We start from the raw sequence: 26,200 nt of genomic DNA on the forward strand, positions 1-26,200 counted from the left end.
ACTAGCATTAAACAATAAACAGTTGCCTTTTGACAAACTAATGTCTTGCTTAATGTTAAACTGTTTTGTGCATTTTAGAAAGCTTACATAAAAATAGGAACAATAGCTGCATATATAAAAACTTAACTAGGGTTATCATTTAATATTTTGATTCGACCTTGCAATCATTCAAAACATCATCTTATGAGCTAATTTTAAATTTTAATTTTAATTTTTTTTAAATTTTAAATATCTAAAAAATTGCTGAACTGTGTATATATTTTATTATCAAAAGGTTTACTGTCGTCAATACAGTAAGACTTTTGTAGATTCCTTTTAGCAACTTGTGGTGTCTTTCTGTTTCAAAGATATGTTCATTGCTGAACCACAGAAGCAGACTACACTGTTTCAAGTTTTTAAACCATGAAGCAAAGTTCATCATAGCAAAGACATCACTATTATAATTAAAATCATGTTTTACTATTAACTTTCATAACATTGTAAACGGTAGGACAAATTTTGTGCATAGATCAAGAAGGCTTCAATTATTAATCATCCTTACTCAAAAAGAGGCTTTGTTTATTTGAATTTATTAGATTACAAAATAACTAATCAATACGCTTACAAAACATATGTTCTAGATTAACATCTTTTGTAAAAGAGTCATACCTGAGTTTGATTTGATAGCAAAACATTTGATAAAATCAGATGTTAATTACTCTATAACAACCAGACTTGGTTTTTAATATATACATATATTATGCATAACTAAATATAAATACTATATAATATATATATTATATATACATACTACCAAAATTTAGCAACATAAGTCATCATTAACAAAATATTTTTTGTTCATTAAATGGTTTAAAAGTATATTATGTTATATATATATATATATATATGTATATATATATATATATATATATATATATATATATATATATATATATATATATATATATATATAAAAGAAAAATGTACATGTATCTATGAGCATATATTTATATATATTATTTAATACAAATTCAACAATTTATATGTCTATATTGTTTAATGTATAATTTAATTTATATTATTTAATAAAATAATTAAATGAACAGCAAAAAAGCAACAGAAACAGCAAAAAAGAATAGCTAAAACCCAATATTTTACTACAAGTAATGTTTGCAAAGCAAGCCGAAAGAAAACGAAAAGTGCAATAGCTTTATTATTATTGCTTTGTTTAGTTGTTTAGTGCTAATATTGACTCACTATTTTTAAACTATTTGTATTTTAATAACTATACGATTGTTTCCTTTTAGATCTTTAACCATGTGTCATTCTTCAACACCTATGTGGACGACAAACATTATTTTGTAATTAACTTTTAAATTAGCAAGCTTATTTAACTTCCGTAGTTTGCAGTCTACTCATCGTACCATTTATTTGTTTCATTTTTAAGTTTTTGTAATCAAACCCAATTAATTGAACAAGAAGTGTGTCATCATTTCAACCGCTTTTATGAAGCACTTGTAAAAAATCCTAACTAGGACAAAGTGATTTCATCTTACAATATTAAGACAACCTGAATATTCTATTAAACTAAAAATAAAAGCAAGAAGATAGAAGTGTACAAACAGTTGAATGCGCAAATGTACATAGTGCTCAGATTCCCACATTCACAATTATAGCATTAATAACAATAATACATACAGGAAATATTTTTGTCTAATATGAACAACCTACTGATGTGATTTTCTTAAAAGCTCACAAAATTTTATGCGACAAACAACAATGGTATTAGCAATCCTAATGGGATCTTTTTAAAAGGTACAAATACACTTGTATATTTGTGCGTGTATACTTGTATACAAGTACAATACTTTTGTATATTTGTAAGTGTATACTTGTATACAAGTACAATACTTGTATTGTACATTTTTCCTAGAAACATCATAGGTAAATAACGCTTTGCTGCCTTTTTTCCTATATAAAAAACTTAGAGACTAGCAGTATATGCGTCTATGTATTTCTAAGTCCCTGTTTAAGGTCAGGAAAACAAGTTTCAAATGAACAAAAATATTCAAAATATTCTGCATGGCAAGCTATGATTATGCATACTGGTTTAAACAGTCAAAGCTGGTTGACTTGAGCCCAAGTCACATTAATATACAGCTGGCATTCAATCATATCTTATGACAGAGAGTAACCATAGTTACGCATAAATACAAAGTTAAAAAATGCATAAAGCTATGTATTGAGATTGCTAGTGAGGCCTGGTAGCTGGCACTTGACACGCTACTTTCAATAAATCTTTTTTCAATGGTTTTATAACTCATTGATATACATGTACATTTAAGTCTCCCCAAATAAGAAATAAGTAAGGCACAATAATATAACTCTAGAGACGCTTGTTTAGACAAAAAACTAAACTTTTGCATCAATCTGTCTGTCCATTTATTACATTCCCGAAAAAGCTCCTACATCTCATACTAAACATCAACACCTTGCCTGTTTACATTATAGAACAGCGTTAAGTAAAAAGAGTGAAAAGTAATCTCTTTCAATACACTTTACTTCACTATTATTTGTTTTTGTCTCACAGTCTAATTTTTTCTAAGCGACGTTAACAGGTGATAATAAAGTTTACATCTATCTATATACCTATCTATATATCTATCTATCTATATACCTATCTATATATCTATATATCTATATATCTATCTATATATCTATCCATCTATATATCTATCTATATATCTATCTATATATCTATCTATATATCTATCTATATATCTATCTATATATCTATCTATATACCTATCTATATATCTATCTATATACCTATTTATATATCTATCTATATACCTATCTATGTATCTATATATCTATCTGTCTATATATCTATCTATCTATTGATCTATCTATTTATGTATTTATTTACATGTATCTATGAACAACAAACCACAACTGACTGAAAAAAATCTATTTTGCTTATCGCCTTTATGATAGAGATTACAATAACTTCGAAGCTAAAAATACTGCTCAACTTGAACAACCGTGTATTAAGTATCTGTATTTCTTTGCAGACTTACTAATTTTGATTGCACGCTTGAAGTAGTGGCTCACTGATGGATTGTGGTTGAAAAAGAGGACGAGATTAAGTCTTGTCTTTTATTAATGATTCTATGAACTTTTAATGATATCACTTGTGTTAGTGAAGTCTGCATTGTACTCTTTAGCTTGTGTTACTGAAGTCTGCATTGTACTCTTTAGCTTGTGTTACTGAAGTCTGCATTGTACTCTTTAGCTTGTGTTACTGAAGTCTGCATTGTACTCTTTAGCTTGAGTTACTGAAGTCTGCATTGTACTCTTTAGCTTGTGTTACTGAAGTCTGCATTGTACTCTTTAGCTTGTGTTACTGGAGTCTGCATTGTACTCTTTAGCTTGTGTTACTGAAGTCTGCATTGTACTCTTTAGCTTGTGTTACTGGAGTCTGCATTGTACTCTTTAGCTTGTGTTACTGAAGTCTGCATTGTACTCTTTAGCTTGTGTTACTGAAGTCTGCATTGTACTCTTTACCTTGTGTTACTGAAGTCTACATTGTACTCTTTAGCTTGTGTTACTGGAGTCTGCATTGTATTCTTTACCTTGTGTTACTGAAGTCTGCATTGTACTCTTTAGCTTGTGTTACTGAAGTCTGCATTGTACTCTTTACCTTGTGTTACTAAAGTCTGCATTGTACTCTTTAGCTTGTGTTACTGGAGTCTGCATTGTACTCTTTAGCTTGAGTTACTGAAGTCTGCATTGTACTCTTCAGCTTGAGTTGTTTCATTATTCTTCACATCAACTTCAATGGCATGAAATATATTTACACCAGTTTTACTTCACTTTTTCTTAAACCAACTTTATTACCTTACCTTCACTTATATTCTCAAATGTTTATGATTCTCTTAGTTCTTTGATAGCTACTGCAGGTTTGCCTCATCACTAGCGAACTGTATTAACAGGTTGGTATTGCTTGATAAAATTGAGGAAGAGCAAACCTTACTTCATTATTTTATAAGAACTATCCACCGGGCTTGCTAAATCCTAACAAACTGTCATGGCTTGTGCTAAATTTTTCAATTAATTCACTTGACCTAAAATATTAAAGCAAATAACATTACAGAGAGTATATTTCTTCCCAAGAACAAAAAGAAACCAATCCAAGAATGAAATTCAACTTAACATGGCCAGAAATATTGTGAGTATTGAATGTCATTTGTTGTACTACAAGCCCTTTTTAAGTTAATAGATAATTGTTTTAATTTGAAACAAGTTTCTGGACTTGGCAAAGTTTGTTACATGATTTGCATTTTAGAATACCGATAACAGTACTATTATTATTATTATATTTTCCCATTTAGACCACACAGCAGGTGCGTAAGGGGCATGGGAACACAGTGTGTTTACACTAATAAGTGGTTTCAAAATAAGAATTTTTTTAAAAATTATATTGTGTTTTTTTATTTATATATATACATATATATTTTTACATACATTTATTTTATTCTGTCCTAAGGATTCATCTTATCAGGACTTTAACTCTCTTAGTGTACGGGGCCAAAAGGACTGATAGAATACATTAGTTCTTATATATGGAGTAAAGGTGTTTGATTTTTGGCGGGTATTGTATCCTATGTTTTCGCATTTGAATGGTGGTTCTATGCCCTCGGCAGCACATCTTACAAACAGTTTATGCTTACCCTCTCTTCTTCTCTCCTGTAAGGACTCAACACTTGTATCTTTTCGTAATTTTGTAAAAGTTATCTGGCCCTTAATGTTAAAAATAAATCGTAGTGCTTTATTTTGCAACTTTTCAAGCTGTTTGACATGTTTATTTTGATAGGGATCCCAGATTTGTGAGGCATATTCTACTGTTAGCCTTACTAAAGAAAAATAGGCAATCTTTTTTGTAGGGGTGTCTGCAGATTTTAGCACCCTTCTGATCATTGCCAACTTCTGTGTAGACTTAGTTGTTATTTTGTCTATGTGTTCATTCCATTTTAGATCTGCTTGTAGTTGTAATCCGAGATAAGGAAAAGAAGACACTTTATTCAGATTTTGTCCACAGAAAGTATATCCAGGGTGGCTATTAATGTTTTTACCAATTTGTAAGAATGTGCACTTGTCAACATTAAATTTCATTTGCCACTTAGAAGCCCAAGCCTCTAATGCAAAAAGGTCTTGTTTTAAAAGCGTTAATTTGTCACTCGTGATATACAGTATTGCATCATCGGCAAAAAGACGACACTGTGATTGAAGACAAGATGGTAAATCATTGATATATATCAGAAAAAGCAAAGGGCCCAAAACTGAGCCCTGTGGCACACCTGAACTGACTAGTTTTGTGTTAGACCTCTGACCCTCGATTTCAACAAATTGATGTCGATCGCTAAGAAAGTCAGATATCCAGGAAAGCAAGACATTGTTAATACCAATATGTGATAGTTTAAAGATCAGTTTTCGATGATTAACCGTGTCAAATGCTTTAGAAAAGTCTAATATTATAACATCAGTTGTTTGTTTTTGTTCATATAGGTGTGAAAGGTGTCCAACCGTAGGAGCTAATTGAGTCTCGCAAGACCTATGAGGTCGAAAACCATGTTGACTGTCTACAAAAATGTTACCCTCCTTAAAAATCTTATGCAAATATGAAGAAACTATGTGTTCTAAAAGCTTGCACACTATGCTAGTGAGGGAAATAGGTCTATAATTGTTTGGTATTTGTTTGTCTCCCTTTTTGTGTATAGGTTGGACTCTACCAAGTTTCCAAATCGAAGGTAGTTTTGCTATTGCCAGAGAGTATGCAAAGATTGAAGAAAGGCTATTATACACCACTGAAGCAAATGTTTTTAGCATGATGCCTGTCACATTGTCAGGTCCACAGGACTTGGTGGTGTCCAAGTTATTGAGCAACTGTAGGACTCCTAAGCTATCAATGTCAATTAATGTTTTATCAGAGATCTTTTCAGTATTGAAGCTATGACATTGGGTTCCATCATCAACTGTAAAAACTGATTCAAAAAAAGTATTGAAAGAATCAGCTTTAGCTTTCGGTGTGGATATAGTACTATGTGTAGCACTAGTGGTACTGCAGTATAGTACTAGTAGATATAGATGTAGTACTATGGGAGTTGGCGATGCATTTCTTTCTGACGAAGCTTTTGCGTTATGGTATACCGAGCTGACGCGAAAACAACATGTTAGGAAATAACTTCATACGGAAACTCGCTTTTAGCAGTGGGTGTACTGGCGAACAAAACGAAAGTAAGGGCTTCCGGCGCTAAAAGAAAGTTTCGTCGGCGGAAATAGCACATGGTTTTGTACTTAATGTAACGAACAAAATGAGTTTTGTCAACGACAAAGATGTTATTGAAGACGGTGATTTGGTGATATTGCACTTAGGACAACAAAATATGCAAAAACTAACAGTATCCAAAGGAAAAACACACCAAACGCGATGGGGATGCCTCCGTCATGATGATATTTTAGATAAGCCTTTCGGTAGTCGTATAGAATGTGCCAACGGTTATATATATGCATTAAAACCTACTCCAGAGCTATGGACTGTAACCTTATCTCACCGAACACAAATTTTGTACTCTACAGATATCAGCGTCGTTATCCTCCAATTAGACCTAAAACCAGGAAAAATAGTGGTCGAAAGCGGTAAGTGTCATTAGGATGTAGGATTGTCCCATTTGTTTATTTCGGGATTCGTGTAGTTGATCTAACCTGTTAAAATACATGCATTTTTGAGAAGAAACTAGAAGCATTGAGCTTAAAAAATCATTCATGCAAAAACCATAGGTGTAAAGTTGATCCTTAAAGGAAACCGAATTGTGGAAAACCTATAAAAGAAACACCTGTCTCCTTCTGCACTTGCTAATAAACTGAATTTACTAGTTAATTTCTTGACTTCATTTCACTTCAGACGTCTATGTAGTATGGGCCCACAAATTCGATCATACAACATGCCCTTTGGTTCTTTACATTCTTACTTGTAAAATTGAAAGTTAATTTTATTTGGCGGTGCCAGAAGAACTATCACCCCCAACCATCACTGTCTTCACAACCAATATTGCCACTGTAACCACCAACACTGTCACCACTGCCATTGGTATGACCATCACTACTGACTAGTTCTGAGCCTAGTGGTTTGGTAAATAGTAACTCAACTACAGCTGGTGTCTCCTTCTTTTCATCAGTCTCACTAGGGGAAACGGCTGTGGCAGCCATTCTGTTGGAATGTACCTACTGGGTTGTATCTCGCTCCATAGGAGATGACACTACAGACCTCAACATTAAAGTTGGTTCAAATATACTTATTCCAACCTGCCTCTGACAGGGTGCAAGTCTACTTTCAGCATCCTTTTCTGGATCTTGGCCGACGGCCTTTAGTCCCCAAGATGGTTCTGCATTCTCAAACTCTGTAGCTCTCTTCTTCTGTACTTCCTCTTTCTCTCTCAAACTCGGCTATCTTTCTCATAACCATTTCTGTCCAAAATCCCATTGCTGGACACATCGACCGAATAAAAAAATATACATTCTCCATAATGGGTTGCTGGTCCAGCAACCTTACTAGCATCCACACTCATGTCAGTGTAATGCAAGCTATCTTACACCTCTTCTTTCTTTAATTTTCACCTAACTCTCCACGAATCTATATATATATTTCTCAAAGTTTGTGTGTGATTCTGTGGGTATGTCCAGCCATAGCTATTAATATCTTTGAATTTAAAATTCGGGACAATGATGGATCTGAACTCACGAAGATCGCAATCGCAAGTTTTAAATCCACGCACTTTACCCCTGAGCTATACAAGGCTTATTGATCAAAGCCACTATCATATACCGCAGGGGTTCCCAACCTGGGGTACAAATACCCCCGGGGGTACATTTTAGATATCTAGGGGATACAATAAAAGTTAAAAACTTAATAAATTTTTGGTTTGTTTGGCTTTTAATAACTTTGCTAAAACCACTGCTATAGAGCTATTATTGGTATCATTTTAAAGCTAATTAGTTTTGCCATTCAAACAACCTTAGGCATGTATGGTACAATGCTTATTGTGATTGTAAGTAGACCTCTGCGGGTAGATCTTTGTGTCATGACATAAGTCAAGCTGCGTATCAAGTTACAACCCTCAAGTGGTAGGCTGGTAGTTTACTCTTAAGGTTCCTGGTGATCGGTGGGTTTACTAACAGCTCTGGCCTTTTACTAGTGGTAATGTTGGTACATTCTATTGAACCCAACTCACAATATTTACTAGCAGTTTTTGTATTAAAATTGAAGATTAGTAAATAAATTTTTAGATCCATTTTCAATTTTTAGATTTGACTATACAACACAATGCCAACACCGAAATGTTCGTATCACACCGAGCACATTAAATATGGTTTCACAGTGATTGAAAGACAAGGGAAGCAATTGACACAGTGTGTTTTGTGTCTGAAAGTCCTTTCTGAATCTAGTATGAAGCCAAGCTTTCTTAAACGCCATCTAGAAACAAGACATGCTGACAAGGCCAAAAAGGATATTGCATATTTTCAGTGACAAACAAAACGCTAAAAAGGCCTGTTTGGATGAGTCAGGCCACTTTGCTCAGGAACCCAAGACAGCGACACATGCTTCCTATCTAGTGGCTCTCATGGTAGCATAAGAAAAAAAGCCACGTACAATTAAGGCGAGATTAATATTACCCTGTTGTAAGAATATAATTCGTTGTATTATTGGATATATTGCTGAAGCCAAACTAAATACAATTTCCCTATCAAACAACACTGTTCACTGGAGAATCAGCAACTTTGGCTGATTATATATAAAATACGGTTCTGGCACAGATAAAGGCCACGCTATACGGCCAGTTTGCCATTCAGCTTGATTAATCTACTAATGTGTCAAGCTGCTCACAGCTCCTGGTATTTGCAAGATATGTTCATGGTGAAAACTTTAAAGACGAGTTCCTATTCAATCATTCACTGCAGCAGAAAACAAGATGAGAGAATGTCTTCGAAGTTGAGTCCTTTTTTCTTCAGCATACAGGGCTTTCCTGGAAAAATGTATGTGCTTGCACCACAGGTGGAGCACCAGCAATGATAGGTTGCAGGTCTGGGTTCCATTAAAAATTATTGCAAGCCAATGGCTCAACAAAATACCTCCATTGTATGTTCCACAGGTATGCATTGGCAGCAAAGTCTCTTCCATCAAATTTGAATTCTGTGCTCTCAAATGTAGTTTCAATCGTCAATTATATAAAAGCATCAGCCCTAAATACAAGGTTGTTTTGTTAATTAAGTCAAGATTTCAATGCAGATCATGAAAACCTCCTTTTCTACATAAAAATGAGATGGTTTTCTAAAGGCAATGTCCTGAATCGATTTGTGGGACTGATTGATGAGATTGCAGCTTTCTTTGCTACACCGACTTCTGACAAAGCTGCAAGATTCAGTGAGAAGTTAAGGACTTCCGAATGAAAATAGCAAGCTGCGTATCTGAGAGATATCTTCCTAAGATTAAACACTGTCAACACATCACTTCAAGGGAACTCTACCACTATAATCAATTTTACAGACAAGCTTGGAGCATTTGTCATGAAGCTAGAGATCTGAAGAGAAAAAGTCAATGCTGGCTCATTTGATATGTTTGATAGCTTGTCGGAAATATTGCCTTCACACGATTCAATTTTATTCATGAAAGATCTGGTTGCAGACCACCTCTCTCGGCTGGCTTGTGAGTTTCAACAATATTTTCCTGACTTGAATGACACAGATTGTAATTTGGCTAGAAACCCATTTAAGTTAACTGTAGCTGATGTTGTTAGTGACATGCAAGAAGAGTTGATTGACCTTCTCAATGACTCTGGTGCACATGATAGATTTGCAGATTGCGTTCTTAGCAAGTTCTGGTTCTCATTGATAACATCCTAACCAAACTTTCAGAGGTAGCTTTAAAAGTGTTGCTCATGTGTCCTAGTAGTTATAAGTGTGAGCAAGGGTTTTTTCCTCATTTTGGTACATGAGAAATAAATATCGCTCACGATTAAATGTTGATGACGACCTCAGAGTTTCATTATCTGTTACTGAACCGAACATCAAACAGCTCACTGATGCAAAGCAGGCACAGCCTTCCCATTAGACTCGCCAAAATAAAGTGGGAAAGTAATGACACACTGCGATGTATAAAAGTTGTACTGCATAGTTATTATTTTAATAAATAGCAATTTCATACCATACCACATTTCTTTACCTGTTTAAATGACACATTTTATTAATGCACACATGCAATATTAATGAAGTTAAACCAATAATACCCTTGATTGAACTCTGGTTTCCTTGATTGAACTGTGGGGGTATATTTTTTGCCATACGACTCCCAAGGGGTACTTAGGCTAAGTAAGGTTGGGAACCCCTGATCTAAACTATTTAACATGGTAAAGCATATCTTCAGCAGAAAATCTCAAAGCTCACATAGCGCAGTCAAAAATTTAAGGTAATCAACAGTGATATTTGTAGCTGCCTGAAAATCTAGCCTCCGTCTTAAAGTAAAATACTAAAAAATGAAAAAGTGTCACTTTTTGGTCGTTCTCTAGCAAAAGCAAGAAGATACATGTGATTTTACGAGAAAAATAATTGTGTATAAATTAATTCCTCTATTGGTGTATAACCTAGAGCTAACTCAAGCTATGATAATATATTATCCACATTTTCTTTTTTAAAGACATTAATATAACTAACAGACATGGTTTACCCATATGCATACGCTATACGGTATATTATACCGTGTAGCGTATGCACACATTAAATGGCGTATTATTTAAAACTCTATGAATCCTATTAACTCTATGAAGCACGATGCTTTGTCATGTTTTCGTGAATTTCTATTTTTGTTTTTTTGTAAGGTTCAGTTGCTATATCCGCGGTCAAGGCCAATTTTCACCTATCACTTATCTCCGTAAGAAGAGCCTTGGCATTTTCTCTTTGTTCGGTCAGACAAAGACAGTACGATATTTCATTTTTACATTTATACCAATATCAAGAGGTACCAGTAACGTCGTATTCAAAGTTTTGATGAATAACTTCTGCTGGAGCAGTAACCTTTTTTATACACACACATACACACACACTTCTATGCAAGAATTGTTATTATTACTTCAACATATTCAAGATTTTTATTTGTTTTCTCAGTTCGTATTAATAATTATTGTATCATTACCAAATCATCTTTGATTGTAATCATAGCAAATAGAATTAATTTAGCTATTACTTGCTAATTATTTCACATTTACATTTAAACCCTTTATAGTTGTTTTTTTAAATTGTTTGACCTGCACAAAGCATTTTCTTCATAATATGAAGTTTGAAAGTTACAGTAGTTTAACAAAGTTTAAAAACCTTCACAGTTGTTTTTATTTCCTCTCAATTCATTTCAATTACACAAAACACTTTTCTCACAATATACATGTACTGTGTAGTTTGAAAGTTAGAATGGCAAATGTTGTTATATGTTTAATACAAATAAATTTTTTGTCCAAAGACTTTTTTATTACCCGGCAACGCTGAGTAGTACAGCTAGTCTATATACAAGTTCTATTTCGACCAGTATATTTATACAACTGTTCATGTAAAAAGCATGTACCACCAAATGCATGAAAAGCATTTCAACCAGTATAGATACTGGTCGAAATAGACTTTAAAAATGATAAATCGTATTTCTACACAGGGAAACAATGAGGTGAACATAAATGTAAAAGTGGAGCATTGTGAGAGCATGGTACTGCATTGCCGGATTTTTGGAATAGGTGGAATGCATAAACTCGTTAGTCTTTCAAGTAGTCCAAATAACCTTTAACTATTTATCTTGAACAGTTGTTGAAACGGGAAAGAATTTGGTAGGTAGGAGATGTAATAATTAATGATTAATTATTAATTGAAGGCTTCACACTTAGTTTTTGTAGCAAAAGGTGAGCAGTCAAATGAAAGCTTCAAAAGACTAATAAGAATTTTATGTTCGGAAAATGTCGTAAAGAATGTTTGTAAGGAACAATACCGTAGTGAAATCAAGATGGATTCATGATAGCTCGCTGAAACCGCATGAGCAATTACATGGAAAAATAAATGGAATAAGCTAACCTATGACAGTATTTTAGCATAACGAAGGAAAGAAGGTAGGGCTTGTTGTGGACTATAATCGTGAACTCAGCCCACATGTACATAACAATCCTGGTGATGATTTAGCAATGCGCCAGAAAAAGCTGGGAGAATGAAAAAACAAGGTGATAATGTTTGTCTATTGGACATTTAAAAGGTCTAGTTGCAACTCCGTAAAGATGTCTCGTAGCAAAGTTAAATGTGATTGCAGGAATGGGTTGAACTAAGTGCTCCTGTTGAGAATATGACAAAGATTTTGGCCAAATTTTGTCTCATGATAGACGTCGATAAGTCAATCATACCTGTGTCATGAGTAATGTAACATCTGCAAATGTAGAGTTTAATATCAAAGGAATCTGAGAGACTAACCAACACCGCAAGAAATCAAATCAAGGTAAAAAATACAAATCAGGTACCTTTGAATGGTGCAGCGATGACAGGATATCTGAAACTCACCCAACAGTTACCAAAAGGCGGTCATATTCTTTTTGTGAAAAGTATGTTTGACATTATTCTGTGGCAAGGTTGCTTAGAATAGATTGCAGTTACATGAACCACAAACTATTTTTTACTTTTGCTACTAGGACAATGTCACACCAGACAATGGGGGGAAAATCAGAGCGTGTAATAGTGTTGGGCCGGTAAGGAGTTATCCACTCTTACCAACACTGAGGTATTCCTGGTATCCGGAAAAACCAGTCATTTTCGGTGACAGCTAGTTATTCGCGGCTGGTTTGATATGATCGGTATGTATCTGTAAAAGCCTATCGATAAATGGCTAGCCGGATAGATTTTTGTTTTTGACAGGCTACATCATTACCAGCAACGTTATGCGCGGGAAAATCTCCTGCCCAATGAGCTGCTTATGAAAGAGCTCATTTGACGTCTCGCGCACAATCGCCAAGTAACGGAATGAGATTACAATCGCGCGTCAATTGATGTTATGGTTAATTGCAAAAAAGCCTCTTTGACAACACGCTAATCAAAAAGAGTCTCTCAGTGTACATTGGCAATCACAAATTTTTTCTCAGTGTCGAGGAAACGATATAATTGTCCACGTGAGAAGAATTGGCCTAGACCCCAGATATAGTAATTGAACCTTATGAAAAATATTTCGTAACAGGGGCATCATAACGCGTATCCGCATTGGTAAAATAATCAGCGTGCGCTATAGCTAGATCTATAACCGGAACGCAGACAGATCCACATACGACGGCAACATGCTTTGAGAAATATGTATAAATAGAATACATAACATTTGTATGTATACCATACATACAAATGGTATACCATTTTTATGCCAAGGTACTTGCAATTACTGATTGCTAATGTCCATTATCTGTGAGAATCTTTGTTGCAAGTTCATTCAGATGTGCTTTAAACCATAACTTCCACGTACAACTTTTATTGTTTTTTTTCTAGGTAAAACAGACATGCTGATTCCGATTTTACACTCAAAATAAATATTGGTCCATTAACTTTCAAAGCCATGAAGGCTTTTTTAAAGCGTTTCAATATCTGTCTCAAAAACAACACAATTGGCACAACAAGCTTCGCCCATAAATATGTGACGTAGCCTAGCTTTTTAGGAACAGAAATTAGGGATGTTTAGCTCAATTTAGAATGATACCTAGAGATGGATGTCTTAAATCTCATTATTATCTAAATTCAGCCTTTAAAATAATCTCAGTCTTTTATGCAAGGTAGATCAACAATTTAAAATTGCTCGTAGCTTGTTACAGAATGTTTAAAGGTTGACTTGCAACAAAATTTGCATTACAGTTATTTGGTATTAAAAGATTCACCATGTCTCACTCTGCTGTGTTGTAGGTGCAAAATATGTGAACACGTGATTACAAGCTCTTAAAAGCTCAAAAACGAACAGTTAATCGCCGCCATTTTGAAACTGCCGTAGATTATATAATCTGCCGTAGATGCGTGAAGTATATTTGTGAAACGATTTCGACGTATGAGGTTGCATGAAAGTGTAAACAGAAACTCATTGTGTTCAACTACGTCCCATTTGAGCCATTTCGGAAAGGGATTCCAGCCTACGACGTTTACGTGATGGCTGCAATTAACTGTTCGTTTTGGAGCTTTTAAAAGCTTGTAATCACATTTCCACATATTTTGCACCTACAACACAGCAGAGTAAAACATGGTGAACCTTTTGATACCAAATAACTGTAATGGGAATTTTGGTGCAAGTCAAACTTTAAGAAATAAGATCACCTCATTTACTGGGTTACATGATAGACCACGTTCATTTTATTTGTCTATTTCAAGTCATATACATGTGTAGGAAATGAAATGTTCAGAATTTAGGATGCATAATCATTCAAAAACTTAATTTTTCAGTTGTCAAGTTTACGTATTTTAACTCAGAACAAAATGAGGAGTAATTTAATATATAATTTATAGTTATTGACTAAATTCATAATGAGTAACAATGTTGTAAATGGGAATTTTAGTTTTCCAATTAAGGAATAGAGAAAGCATAATATTATTATGCTTTATTATTTATCTTGAGGTGTTGACTGATGTTCTTAAAAAAGAATCAAGGAGATTGACCAACCAGAAGCTGAGATATAGCCAGCCAAACACAGGTCTACCTAATAACGAATCCGAGGAAATATTATCGACTTATTGGACATGTGCCGGAGTTGCGCACCCTTACCGCCGTTACATATACTGATTGTTTTAGGCTACGAGATTTGAAACGCTTCTCACGATAGTAAAGAATTTACAGGCTAGCTCTGGTTTTTCAGGAAAACCAAGCAAACATTGTGTGGTAAAGGCAGTTGCCCACAACACCTTGCCATGATTTTTCAAAGCAGAAGAGCAGATTTTGACTATTGTGCCTCAAATTTTAACTCCCTTTCCACGGATATGCTCCGAAGTTCCTCTGTTCAAAGAACGGGGCGTGTATAGTCTATATTATTCAATATCCGTGATTTGCAGTTTGTTTAGAATAAGAAATGGGAATGTGAATTTTTGTTCATTCATCATCTTTCTACTGTGTACCTACTGCAGCATTCAGTTGATTTGCATGATTATCATCACTATTAACAGACTGTAAGTTCACTACAGCCATAATTTTAAAAAGAGTAACTTGAGTGTGCTGCTCTTGCTGTAAGAAAAGAAAACGATAACTTTTGATTTGATTCGATTCTTCTATTTATCTATTATCTTATCTATGATTATTTTTATGATTAAATTAAATTATTTTTTATGACTAATATAATAATCATAATGCACATTATACAAAATAAGAATATAACTGTATAGAATAAATGATGTAATTAATATAATTTGTAGAAAATTCCAAAAGATAACCGAGATTGATGATTGATTTAATTGATTCCATTTATTAGCTATAGATAAAAAAAATCTGAACAGCGCTAAAGATGAGTCTGAATAGGGAAGCTAAGTGGGTGAACAACAAAACTGAGCTGAACTAGCAAGATAGCGAAATATTGCGAAATAATAGATGCGTGTAATTATTTCATGCTAAAACTAATCTACACGTCAGAGGGACTGGTTCAGAATTCTCAGAGCAATGATTGTTAGGCCCAATTTGATTGTTCTATACTTCCAGGGATTAAACCAATTAAAAACGCTTTAATTGTTATAGGAGAGCGCATGAGTCGGCTTAATTGACCAATGGCACACAAGTCGATTTCATACGTCATATATTGATGCTAATATGAGGATTACCAAAACACTTGCCTTTTGATAGACCTGTGTTTGGCCGGTTATCTCTCAGCTTCTGATTGGTCAATCTCCTTGATTCTTTTTTTAGAACATCAGTCAACACCTCAAGATAAATAATAAAGCATAATAATATCATACTTTCTCTATTCTTTAGGGGTTCAGTTTATTTTACACCCCACTGAAATTTACACACATAGGATGTTCCTTTTGGCTGTTATGGTACTGAGAGACTTGACAGAATGATCTTGGAAAAACAACATTCTCATAACAGTTCTAGAATATTTGATGACTCTTTAACAGGCACAGGAAGTGGAAGTCTTTCTCATGCTATCATTCGCACCGTAATACCTGACGGACATCTTTACACATATGAGTTTCATGAGCAGAGGGCACTGGTTGCTAAGGAGGAGTTCACAGATCATGGTTTGTTTTATTTCTTACTGCACAAAGTTGTATTTCTTGTACAACCAAAGCCATATTTTCGTGTTTGTCTCTTCTGGCCAACCATTTAATGAAATGACGCATTCAGGGACTGCCAATTGACAATCTTCACTGCTACCTACGCAATACCACCTGGAAGCACACAGCGAAAATTGTCAAAAACTGGCTGGTTTTCATATTTCTGTTGCAGCTAAATATGGAATAATTCTTCATGTACAACTGTTTTTGTAATATTTAAATAAGCTAGAAAAACCAACATTCAAGTGATATTAACCTTTGATGACTTGAATTTTTACAATATTTTACTGATATAATAGCTCATAACGATATACAGCGGCAAGTAATAAAATACATTAAATGAATGCATTTTAATTGCCGGTAAATGAGTTTTGTTAAAAGTAATTAAAGGCAATTAATTATTCATTATTCCCAAAATCAGATGTGATAACAATGAACTTGTAATTAGATCCGGGTTATGCCTTGTTCTCACGGCAAATATGTCTGTATTAAAGGTTCTCCATTGCAAATATGTCTGTCTTAAGGTTCTCCAAGGACCTATTCACTACGATTTTATTCTTCAAGTATATGTTTACAGGTCCTGTGGTTTGGGTCAAGCAAACTGTTAACACCATGTTGTTAGACAGTCTTGTATGTAGAATCTCTAGATTTCAGCTCTTAGTTTACTAGCAACATAAGCTATTCTTTTTGCATTACTGCTGAGGGCAGACAACTACTCTATTTTCCTTTAAAGGTTGACTTGCAACAAAATTCACATTACAGTTATTTGATATGAAAAGATTCACCATGTCTTACTCTGCTGTGTTGTAGGTGCAAAATATCTGGAAACGTGATTACAAGCTCCTAAAAGTTCAAAAATGAACAGTTAATCGCAGACATCACGAAACCGCACTAGACTGGAATCAATTTATTTCTCCGGCATTGTCAATCCCTTTGGTTATTGCTTTGACACGTGATGTTCTCACGTAAATTGAAAGGCCAATAAAAGGCTCGATATAAAACTTCTCATAGCACTAGTTTATGGCAAACACTTCGAGTTTTACCGAAGAGCCCGTATCAAATATAGATGCTGGCTACTTTACAGTTTTGTTTCGGCTTGGTCTAATGGTCTAGTCGTAATCTGATCATGTGACCCATACTTCCTGCTAAACAGCGCAAAAAACTTTTGCACCCATTTTTCGACTATCACAGGTGACCAACAGGCTCGTCATGTTTATCAGAGAATGATATGCACTCCTTCGAGCTAAGGTTAAGAAAATTCAACAAATTTTATGGTAGATTTTAAGATACCAGTGCTCAAAATGACAGCATTACAATGATGATGAAATGGACGCGTAAGGACAATAGACATGGTTTTACTGAATGCGTGAAGTATATTTGTGAAAATATTTCGACGAATGAGGTTGCATGAACGTGTAAACAGAAGCTATCTTGTTCAATTACGTCCCATTTGAGCCATTTTGGAAAGAGATTTTAATCTACGGCAGTTTCGTGATGGCGGCGACTAACTGTTAGTTTTTGAGCTTTTAAGACCTTGTAATCACATTTCCACATATTTTGCACCTACAACACAGCAGACTAAGACATGGTGAATTTTTTGATACCAAATAACTGTAATATAAATTTTGTTGCAAGTCAACCTTTAAAGGTCTTGCTGGACCATATTCATGTAAAACAATTTGTTAACACCATGTTTTAAAGTTGTCTCATATGTGGAAACATCAAATCTCCGGTCATGCGAAGCATTAGTTTTGGCTTTTAACTAGTTTAATTTTGACTAGTTAGTAACTAGTTAAAATGTAGATATGCATTTGATAGATGAACATGCATAAATAATCATGCCTTACCATACCTGCATAATCATACCTGCATCTCTGAAAAGTAAAATATTCCAGTCGTGTGTGAATAGTCTGCCATTAAGTGTGAAATCTTGGGCTAGGTTCACTGAACATTGTCAGTGCTCATGCAAATGGACCATTGACATGTTCTGTACTCACCTTGAGCTTACTATCCTTATTCCTAAAATATATTGGGATTGGCTGAAACATTTGGGAACTCAAACTAACATTTTATAAACTACAGTATAGCACTCAGTTCTTTATCTAGGTCACCCAATGGATGGTTGAGGTCATTCTTTATCTAGGTCACCTAATGGATAGTTAAGATTATTCTTTATTTAGGTCACCTAATGGATGGTTGAGGTCATTCTTTATCTAGGTCACCCAATGGATGGTTGAGGTCATTCTTTATCTAGGTCACCCAATGAATGGTTGAGATCATAGTTATTTTTCAAGCAATGACCAAATGCGTATCAGCATTTCAACCAGTTACAAAATCACTGATGCTTTAATTGAACTAAAATTTTATGATTATCCATAAAATACTTTATTTATCAACATGATGTTAGCATATTGTTTCACCTGAACATTGTTCAACCAGACCTGTACGAGAATTGGTATTCTTTTGAAGTACTTGCTAATAAATTTATGCACTGTCATGACTGATAAAATGCAAACTAAATTTCCTATTCCATAGTGTACCAAAGAAACATACATTTTTAAAGTTCGCCATTGATAACCAATCTGTCTATTTCTATCGCTCACTATACGTGTTGTTATCATAGCCTTGCTTCCTTGTCAAGACTATGTTTAGCCAGTGAGTTCCGATTACTTGCCTACATTTAAAAATGCTTGAAATGAGTATTATACAAGTATTATATTTTATTAAACCAATCTACCAATGCCTCGATTGCATTTATAGTGTGTGGTCTTGAATACAATTGGAATATGGCTGATAGAAATTAAAATATTCAAAGTTTTTATATTTTGAAAGATGAAAGGTTTTTTCCGCATGAAATAATGTTTTAAGGGTTGATCTTTGGAGTGTTGAAACCAGGTGAATTTAGTTCCATTGCCCTTCAACATGCTCACTATAGAAAATCATTTTACGCTTTAGACATAATTTTCTGATTTGGCAGGCTTTGCTGACAATGTGACTGTAACACACAGGGATGTCATTGAGAGAGGGTTTGATCTGAATGACAAAGCAGATGCAGTCTTTTTGGACCTGCCCAATCCTCAGCAAGCTGTAGCTCATGCCAGAGATGCCCTCAAACCTGAAGGTAGTTGTTAGTTTATGTATAGATCCATTGAATGGTCTAAAGGTACTTATAGGTTATCTATGCATAAGCTGCCGGAAGAAGGTACACATGGCAAAATCTGGAAGAATGTCTATTATTATACACATTCGTTTACTTTCCCATATATCCATAAATTTGAAGTTATCCTCTAAATGTCACTTACAGCAATATGTTACCAACATATCTCATTACTCTATCGATGAACCTCAAACGAATCCAGTAAAACATTTTTAGCATACACTAAACAACTTGGTATTAGGCAAGTGTTCAGTTATAGCCTAAAATGTTTATACAAAACTTTTAATGGTTCAAAAACTCTTTATATGATCGGCTATTCTGTTCATCAAGTCTATTTGATTTGCTATTCGGTTCATAAACTTTTTATTTGATTGGTTACTCCCTTCATCAACTCTTTATTTGATTGGTTATTGTGTTCATAAACTCTTTATTTGATTGGCTACTCCCTTCATCAACTCTTTATTTGATTGGTTACTCCCTTCATCAACTCTTTATTTGATTGGTTTTTGTGTTCATAAACTCTTTATTTGATTGGTTTTTGTGTTCATAAACTCTGTATTTGATTGGTTGCGCTCTTCATAAACTCTTTATTTGATTGGTTACTCTCTTCATAAACTCTTTATTTGATTGGTTACTCTCTTCATAAACTCTTTTATTTGATTGGTTTTTGTGTTCATAAACTCTTTATTTGATTGGTTATTGTGTTCATAAACTCTTTATTTGATTGGTTGCGCTCTTCATAAACTCTTTATTTGATTGGTTGCGCTCTACATAAACTTTTTATTTGATTGATTACTCTCTTCATAAACTCTTTATTTGATTGGTTTTGGTGTTCATAAACTCTTTATTTGATTGGTTATTGTGTTCATAAACTCTTTATTTGATTGGTTTTTGTGTTCATAAACTCTTTATTTGGTTGGTTGCGCTCTTCATAAACTCTTTATTTAATTGGTTAATCTCTTCATAAACTCTTTATTTGATTGGTTAATCTGCTCTTAAACTCTTACTTGTTAAATGTACTCTAGATTATTTTTTGCAGAAAGTCCAATGCTCTGGGCTAGTAATATATGAAGGTTATACATTGGTTAACTGTTAACAGCCGAATACACATTTTCAGTTATAAATATGGCCATTCTAGTTTGTAAAACCTAATTATTAGAAGAGGTAGTGGTAATAATAATTAATGAATTAATAATTCATGGGCAACTTTTTAGTATTACATCATTGTCTTTATGTGTAAATAGTACCAAACTGCCTTCATTTTCACTGATTTGTAAGCTGCGTTAACTTTGTAATGTCTATTTTTCTTTATTTTATGCAGGTGGACGCCTCTGCTCATTCTCTCCATGCATTGAACAGGTGCAAAAGACCTGTGTTGAGATGTCTAAGTTGGATTTTCAAGAGATTACTACCATGGAGTGCCTGATAAGAAACTTTGAGGTAGCTGTCTATTTGTGAGCACTTCAACTCTAGTTAACTCTATGCAGTGAGATGTTTATAATGAATAGACTATCAGCCTGGTTGTCGTGGCCAATATTGGGGAACATTTGCTTTAGTAACCAATATAGTGCCCAGTTCAATGCATATTAGCTGCAAACAATTTCACTTAACATCAATTACAATGTGAAATAGCTAAATTTGGTTTATCTATACTTACTATAATGGCAAGCAAAGGCATTGTTCAAATGACTTGTTTAGGAAGAAAACTGACTGATGAACTCTTTTACTTGGGGAACCGGCATAAAGGTATTTTATGATTTCCATAGGCAAACGATATTTGTGGCATTTTTGGCAGAAGTTAATAAAGCTGTCGTTTAATAACACAGGAAAAGGATATCAATGTTATTTAGTCCTAAATATTGTCAGCAATGTATTTATCTATGAGCTGATTATTTGAGGGTGCATTGCGATAGGCTATAAGCTAAAGAAATGAGGTAATGCGATACCTACTAAAAATAAATAGAGGAGAAAGAAGTCAGTGCGCAACTCAACGTTCTAAATTAAAATTGAAAACTTCCTTTGATCCCGCAGAGGTCAATAATTTTTTAACTGATCCATATGACAATAATTCAGATGATAATTGTGGTGTAAACACTGAAGACTTTGAATACAAAGTGATGGTAGTAGAGAAAAGTGATGGTAGTAGTAGTTCGGGTGACGATAAAGGAACATATTGTATAACGACATAGTCTCAGGACTGTGGCAATCGTCTCTGCTGAAAGGATTGTTTCAAAGTATACCATACATAGACAGATGTTATAATGCATATGTGAATGAATGTTTAGGTATGTGAGAACTTGCTAATACAACTCAATTGTAGTTCAAGCTAAGTATGTTAAAAAAAGTACAGCTGCCAGTGGAACAGTATTTCAAAGTATTTCTCGGTTTCTCTGCCAGCTTGGAGAATGTGATAGATTTCTTAATTGATCTGCATTCAGGTGAGGTCTCTGAAGATGGCCACTCCAGACATGGGAGACATCGAGCCACTTTCCTATGCCGATGATAACGCCTTGGGGTTACTGTGTCAGTCGGAGCAAGCAGTTACATTTAAAAGTGCCATTCCTCCGCAACAACAGGCAGGGCACACAGGCTATTTGACCTTTGCTACTCTCTTTCATAAAAGTACAGATACGACATGACCCTCATGAGGTGAGCTTAATATAAACAGATTTATTTTTGGTTGGTCGCGAAAGAAATTGTGTTTGAATTTTTTTCGTAACACTTACGTAATTCTTGCTAATGCAAAAACCTAATCCGGTATGAGATCTCCCAGGCTGCTTAAATAATGCACTCATCGCCCTAACTCTTGCAATATGTTTCTGGGATGCGGTGAACCCGCAACTCGGTAACAATATGGAAACAGCATAAACCCGCATTTACCCACAAACCTAGCCTGTCTTGACAAACTTTTGTTTTTGCGGAGTTGTCCCCCGTCGCGCGGGCGAGCAACACAACAGCTTGTCACAAGACGTACTGCACCTGATGCATCAGCTGCACTTATAGGGAGTTGTTCTCTTCCGTCTATGCGGCTTAGTTGCGATGTTATATCGGTCGCTCCATTGGTAATCATAACTGATTTCGCGCAAAAATTTATGTAGAAAAAATAAAATTACAACGTTTAATCAAAGATTGTTGGTTGTTTAAAACTCTGTTGTAAACTTTAGTAAAACTTAAGAATAAAATAAATTGAAAATAAAATCCATAATAACAAATAAAACTGACTGATACAAAAATAGAAATTAAACTGATGACTGAGCGCACAAATAACGACATGTTTAGTCGCTGTTGTTGCCTAAGTTCTCAAGTTCTATTAAAGTTTACCGCAGAGACTGGTCGCTGGTTAAACGTTGTAATCTTATTATTTTCTACATAAATTTTTGCGCGAAATCCATTATGATTACCAATGGAGCGACCGACATAACATCGCAACTAAGCCGCATAGACGGAAGAGAACAACTCCCTATAAGTGCAGCTGATGCATCAGGTGCAGTACGTCTTGTGACAAGCTGTTGTGTTGCTTGCCCGCTCGACGGGGGACAACTCCCCAAAAACAACAGTTTGTCAAAACAGGCTACCACAAACCCGGCACTTGTGAATGAGGCGCAATAAAATGCCACGCAAGCTATTCCAATGTAAACATTTTCCACACTTCAGTTGTTCCTATTTCGAAAGTCTGCTGCCAAGTGAGACAGGAATGTGCCACTTACGGCCTCTGGAGTATAATTCCCTTTTTGTCAACAAAGCACATGATCAGCATCATGCGAATGTCCATTGAAAAACTTAATACATTGTATATGGTAACTCAACAAGCAGACAATTCCAGATTAGCATCATGTGAACAATGGCAATAGTTAATAAGCAGAGCGAGATGACCTTCAGGCAGCGAAGGCAAAGAACTTAGCAAGAATTGAACCTTATTTTTCTATGATAAGCAAAGGTTGTTACAAATTTAATGGTAACTCTACTTGCACAAAATCATCTATGATATCGTGAAAGATTTAGTGTCGAGACTTCACGTTGCCACACTAACTGTTTCAACACTGAGAGTGATAACAAGCAGTTTTGGTGATATCTATATATTTCTGATCAGTAGCAAAAGTTTATAATGCATGCAGTCTTGAATTCTTATCATCCCGAATCTTCCCTTTGAGTGAAGCAGTGATTCTACCTAACCTAAACTCATGCATTATTAACAGTGCCTTATAATAATTTATGACTAACTTATAAGGTATATATCTATATACCTTATATAATTGAGCAATGTATATCTCTTTAGGACGTTGTGGGAGGTATTTCAGCGAATAGCATATCAACGTTTTTGTTATTTAGTCGTTATCAGTACAACATTTGCTAAATTTTAATTATGAGATAAATTTCTGTTGATATCGTAAGGAAAATATATCGTTTTGTTGATATAGTGAAAAGAAATTCACCCTAGTATGACAAACACAAAAAAGCATAGTGTTTCATAGAGTTAGGCGAAAATATTTTATAACTGGGGCATCGTAACCTGTGGGCGCAATGCATCCATTAATACGTCATTTAGCGTGTGCAATCGGGAAAAGGTATTCGGTATATGGTAAGAGCAATGGAATTGTAAGAACTCTGTAGGTTTGTGGTTAGTTGCGGGTTTAGAATCTTGCGGTTGCAATTTTTGTGAGTTCAAATCCAGCACAGAGCGAGCTTTTCTATCAAAGATTTTAATAGCTAATAGCTGGACAGACAGATAGAGACAGATGATGACAAACTTTGAGATTTATACACCGTATTTTCCAGACTATTAGACTTTTCCCCTATATAAGCCGCATCTGCTCTATTTAAAAAAAACAATAATAAAACAGTACATAGGTCGCACCTTTTGTATAGGCCCCAGAACTCATAACAGTGCTTTTTAACACGACAGCAACTTTGCTGGTTAAAACGGAACAGAAGCAATAGAAAATAACCAGTATTTACTTAACTTCATTTCTCCCGATTCACATTAATCATCTTCGCTGAAACTCATGTCGTCTTCTTCAGTGTTGGAGTTGAACAATATCGTCAGCGCTTCATCACATTTGTCCACATCTGCCTCGTTCCCGGTGTCACTATCTTCCTCCGGCAAAATTGGCTTTGAAGGTGTGGCACTCTTACAAAGCAGTCCTGCTTTTCTAAACCCGTTGGTGATGGTGGATTCTTTCGCAGCACTCCACGCTGTTAGGATCCACTGACAGACATCAGAAAGGAAAGCTTTTCCCATGTGGCCGGTTTTTGTAAAGACTTCTCCCGGCTCTTCATCTAAGTTTCTCACTCAACCCGGAGTGCTGCTTTAAATGCCCTGTTCACACTGATGTCAAGTGGCTGCAAATACTTTGTTGTACCTACCGGAATTACAGCTGAAATTGAGTTTTTTTTACGAGTTCTTACGAAGCAGTCCGGCCTTTCTAAACACGTTGGTGATGGTGGATTTTTTCACAGCACTCCACGCTGTTAGGATTAGCCGTTAGGATCTCCATGCTGTTAGCTTGCGTGCAGCCGTGCGTTTTTTTTCCTGGATAGCAAAATCGATGGATGGCCTTCAGCTTAAAACTTGCTTCAGACAAACTTCTTTGTTTGGGTTCTATAATGATGGGGCAAGAATTTGAAAATAATTAATAGTTAGTAATTCGTCCTCCGTGTTCTATTTGCGAGCTAAATAAAAACAACGTCTGCTTCTTGGCTTAGCTTTTCTTTAGTTTTGATTCTAATTCCGGTTAGTGCGCCTCTAGCGGTGAACGAAGAAACCACAGAATAGCTGCAGTCTCTAAATAAGCCGCATGGCTCAAAACCTGTAAAAAGTAGCGGCTAATAGTCTGGAAAATGTGGTATATAAATTGATAAATTGTTAGAGATTGTGGCTTATTCATTCTTGTATTTTGCTAGCATAGAATCACCTCAACTATCACATCTTTCACTTTTCAACATTCAACTCCGAAAAAATCATTTTATGTACAACTTGTATTGGAATTATAAAGTGAAAAAATTGAGAACAGCTGAAAACCTTGCGAACCCCTAGACCAAATATTTGTAAAATCTTCTGCTGTGGAAATGTCATTCTCTTTAAACTGCCACTAAGTGGATGAATTTAGATTTGTCGAATGTTTTTGTCCGATTGCCGAGGCAAAAAATACTTTTTGTTATAAAAACAGTTTTAGTTGTATGTTGGCTTAGGACCAAATAATACTTTTTAATTTTTTATTTAAAAGCTTGACCAAAAAAATTCTATAATGCGTCCTGCATGGGCTAGTGACTAATTTATGGGTAAGTAACTAAATGTTTCATTATTTGTAGCTGTCCCATCTGTTTTTCTGGCTGGCAGCATCTGAATTATTGTATCATCCTGGAAAGAAGATCATGCACATTCGTGGTTCGTGGACTAGGCTTGGGGTAATAGTGTTATGTAGAAGGCGAAGGTATTATACGAAGTACGAAGCAAAAATGAAATTAAATGGTTTCATTACCCAAAAGTTGTAAGTTTTGTGCTCTTTTGGTTTTTGTAAGTCTACTATGAGTAGTATTGTTCAAAATGTATGAAACTGTTTCAATTCCATTCTATGATATGAGGTACTAAGGTACTAAAGTTGATGATATAGACTTCAATAAATTGTACAGTTTTGTCTTCATGTATGTATGTAGAAGTTTTTATTGACATCAGTCATCGTCAACAAAATGGTGTTTTTCAATACATGCCAA

General features: G+C 34.8%; 1 protein-coding gene across 1 annotated transcript; it reads left to right on the plus strand.

Moving 5' to 3' along the window:
* The first annotated feature begins 6,302 nt into the window (after positions 1-6,302).
* LOC137396550 (tRNA (adenine(58)-N(1))-methyltransferase catalytic subunit TRMT61A-like) lies at positions 6,303-26,132 on the plus strand. The gene is made up of 6 exons (XM_068082862.1): positions 6,303-6,678; positions 16,174-16,296; positions 19,310-19,453; positions 20,811-20,929; positions 21,928-22,138; positions 25,799-26,132. The coding sequence occupies exons 1-5, from the start codon at positions 6,354-6,356 to the stop codon at positions 22,126-22,128; spliced, it is 912 nt and encodes a 303-aa protein (XP_067938963.1). The 5' UTR covers positions 6,303-6,353; the 3' UTR covers positions 22,129-22,138; positions 25,799-26,132.
* Positions 26,133-26,200: the final 68 nt, after the last annotated feature.

The sequence above is a fragment of the Watersipora subatra genome, chromosome 5 (assembly GCF_963576615.1).
Source record: "Watersipora subatra chromosome 5, tzWatSuba1.1, whole genome shotgun sequence".
Classification (NCBI taxonomy): Eukaryota; Metazoa; Bryozoa; class Gymnolaemata; order Cheilostomatida; family Watersiporidae; genus Watersipora; species Watersipora subatra.

What these genes read in the sequence shown, in the direction of transcription:
- LOC137396550 (XM_068082862.1), top strand. Translation starts at nt 6,354, where the DNA reads ATGAGTTTTGTCAACGACAAAGATGTTATTGAAGACGGTGATTTGGTG. An exon ending in GGAGGAGTTCACAGATCATG is followed by an intron (nt 16,297 to 19,309) that starts GTTTGTTTTATT and finishes CTGATTTGGCAG; the next exon opens with GCTTTGCTGACAATGTGACT. An exon ending in GCCTGATAAGAAACTTTGAG is followed by an intron (nt 20,930 to 21,927) that starts GTAGCTGTCTAT and finishes ATCTGCATTCAG; the next exon opens with GTGAGGTCTCTGAAGATGGC.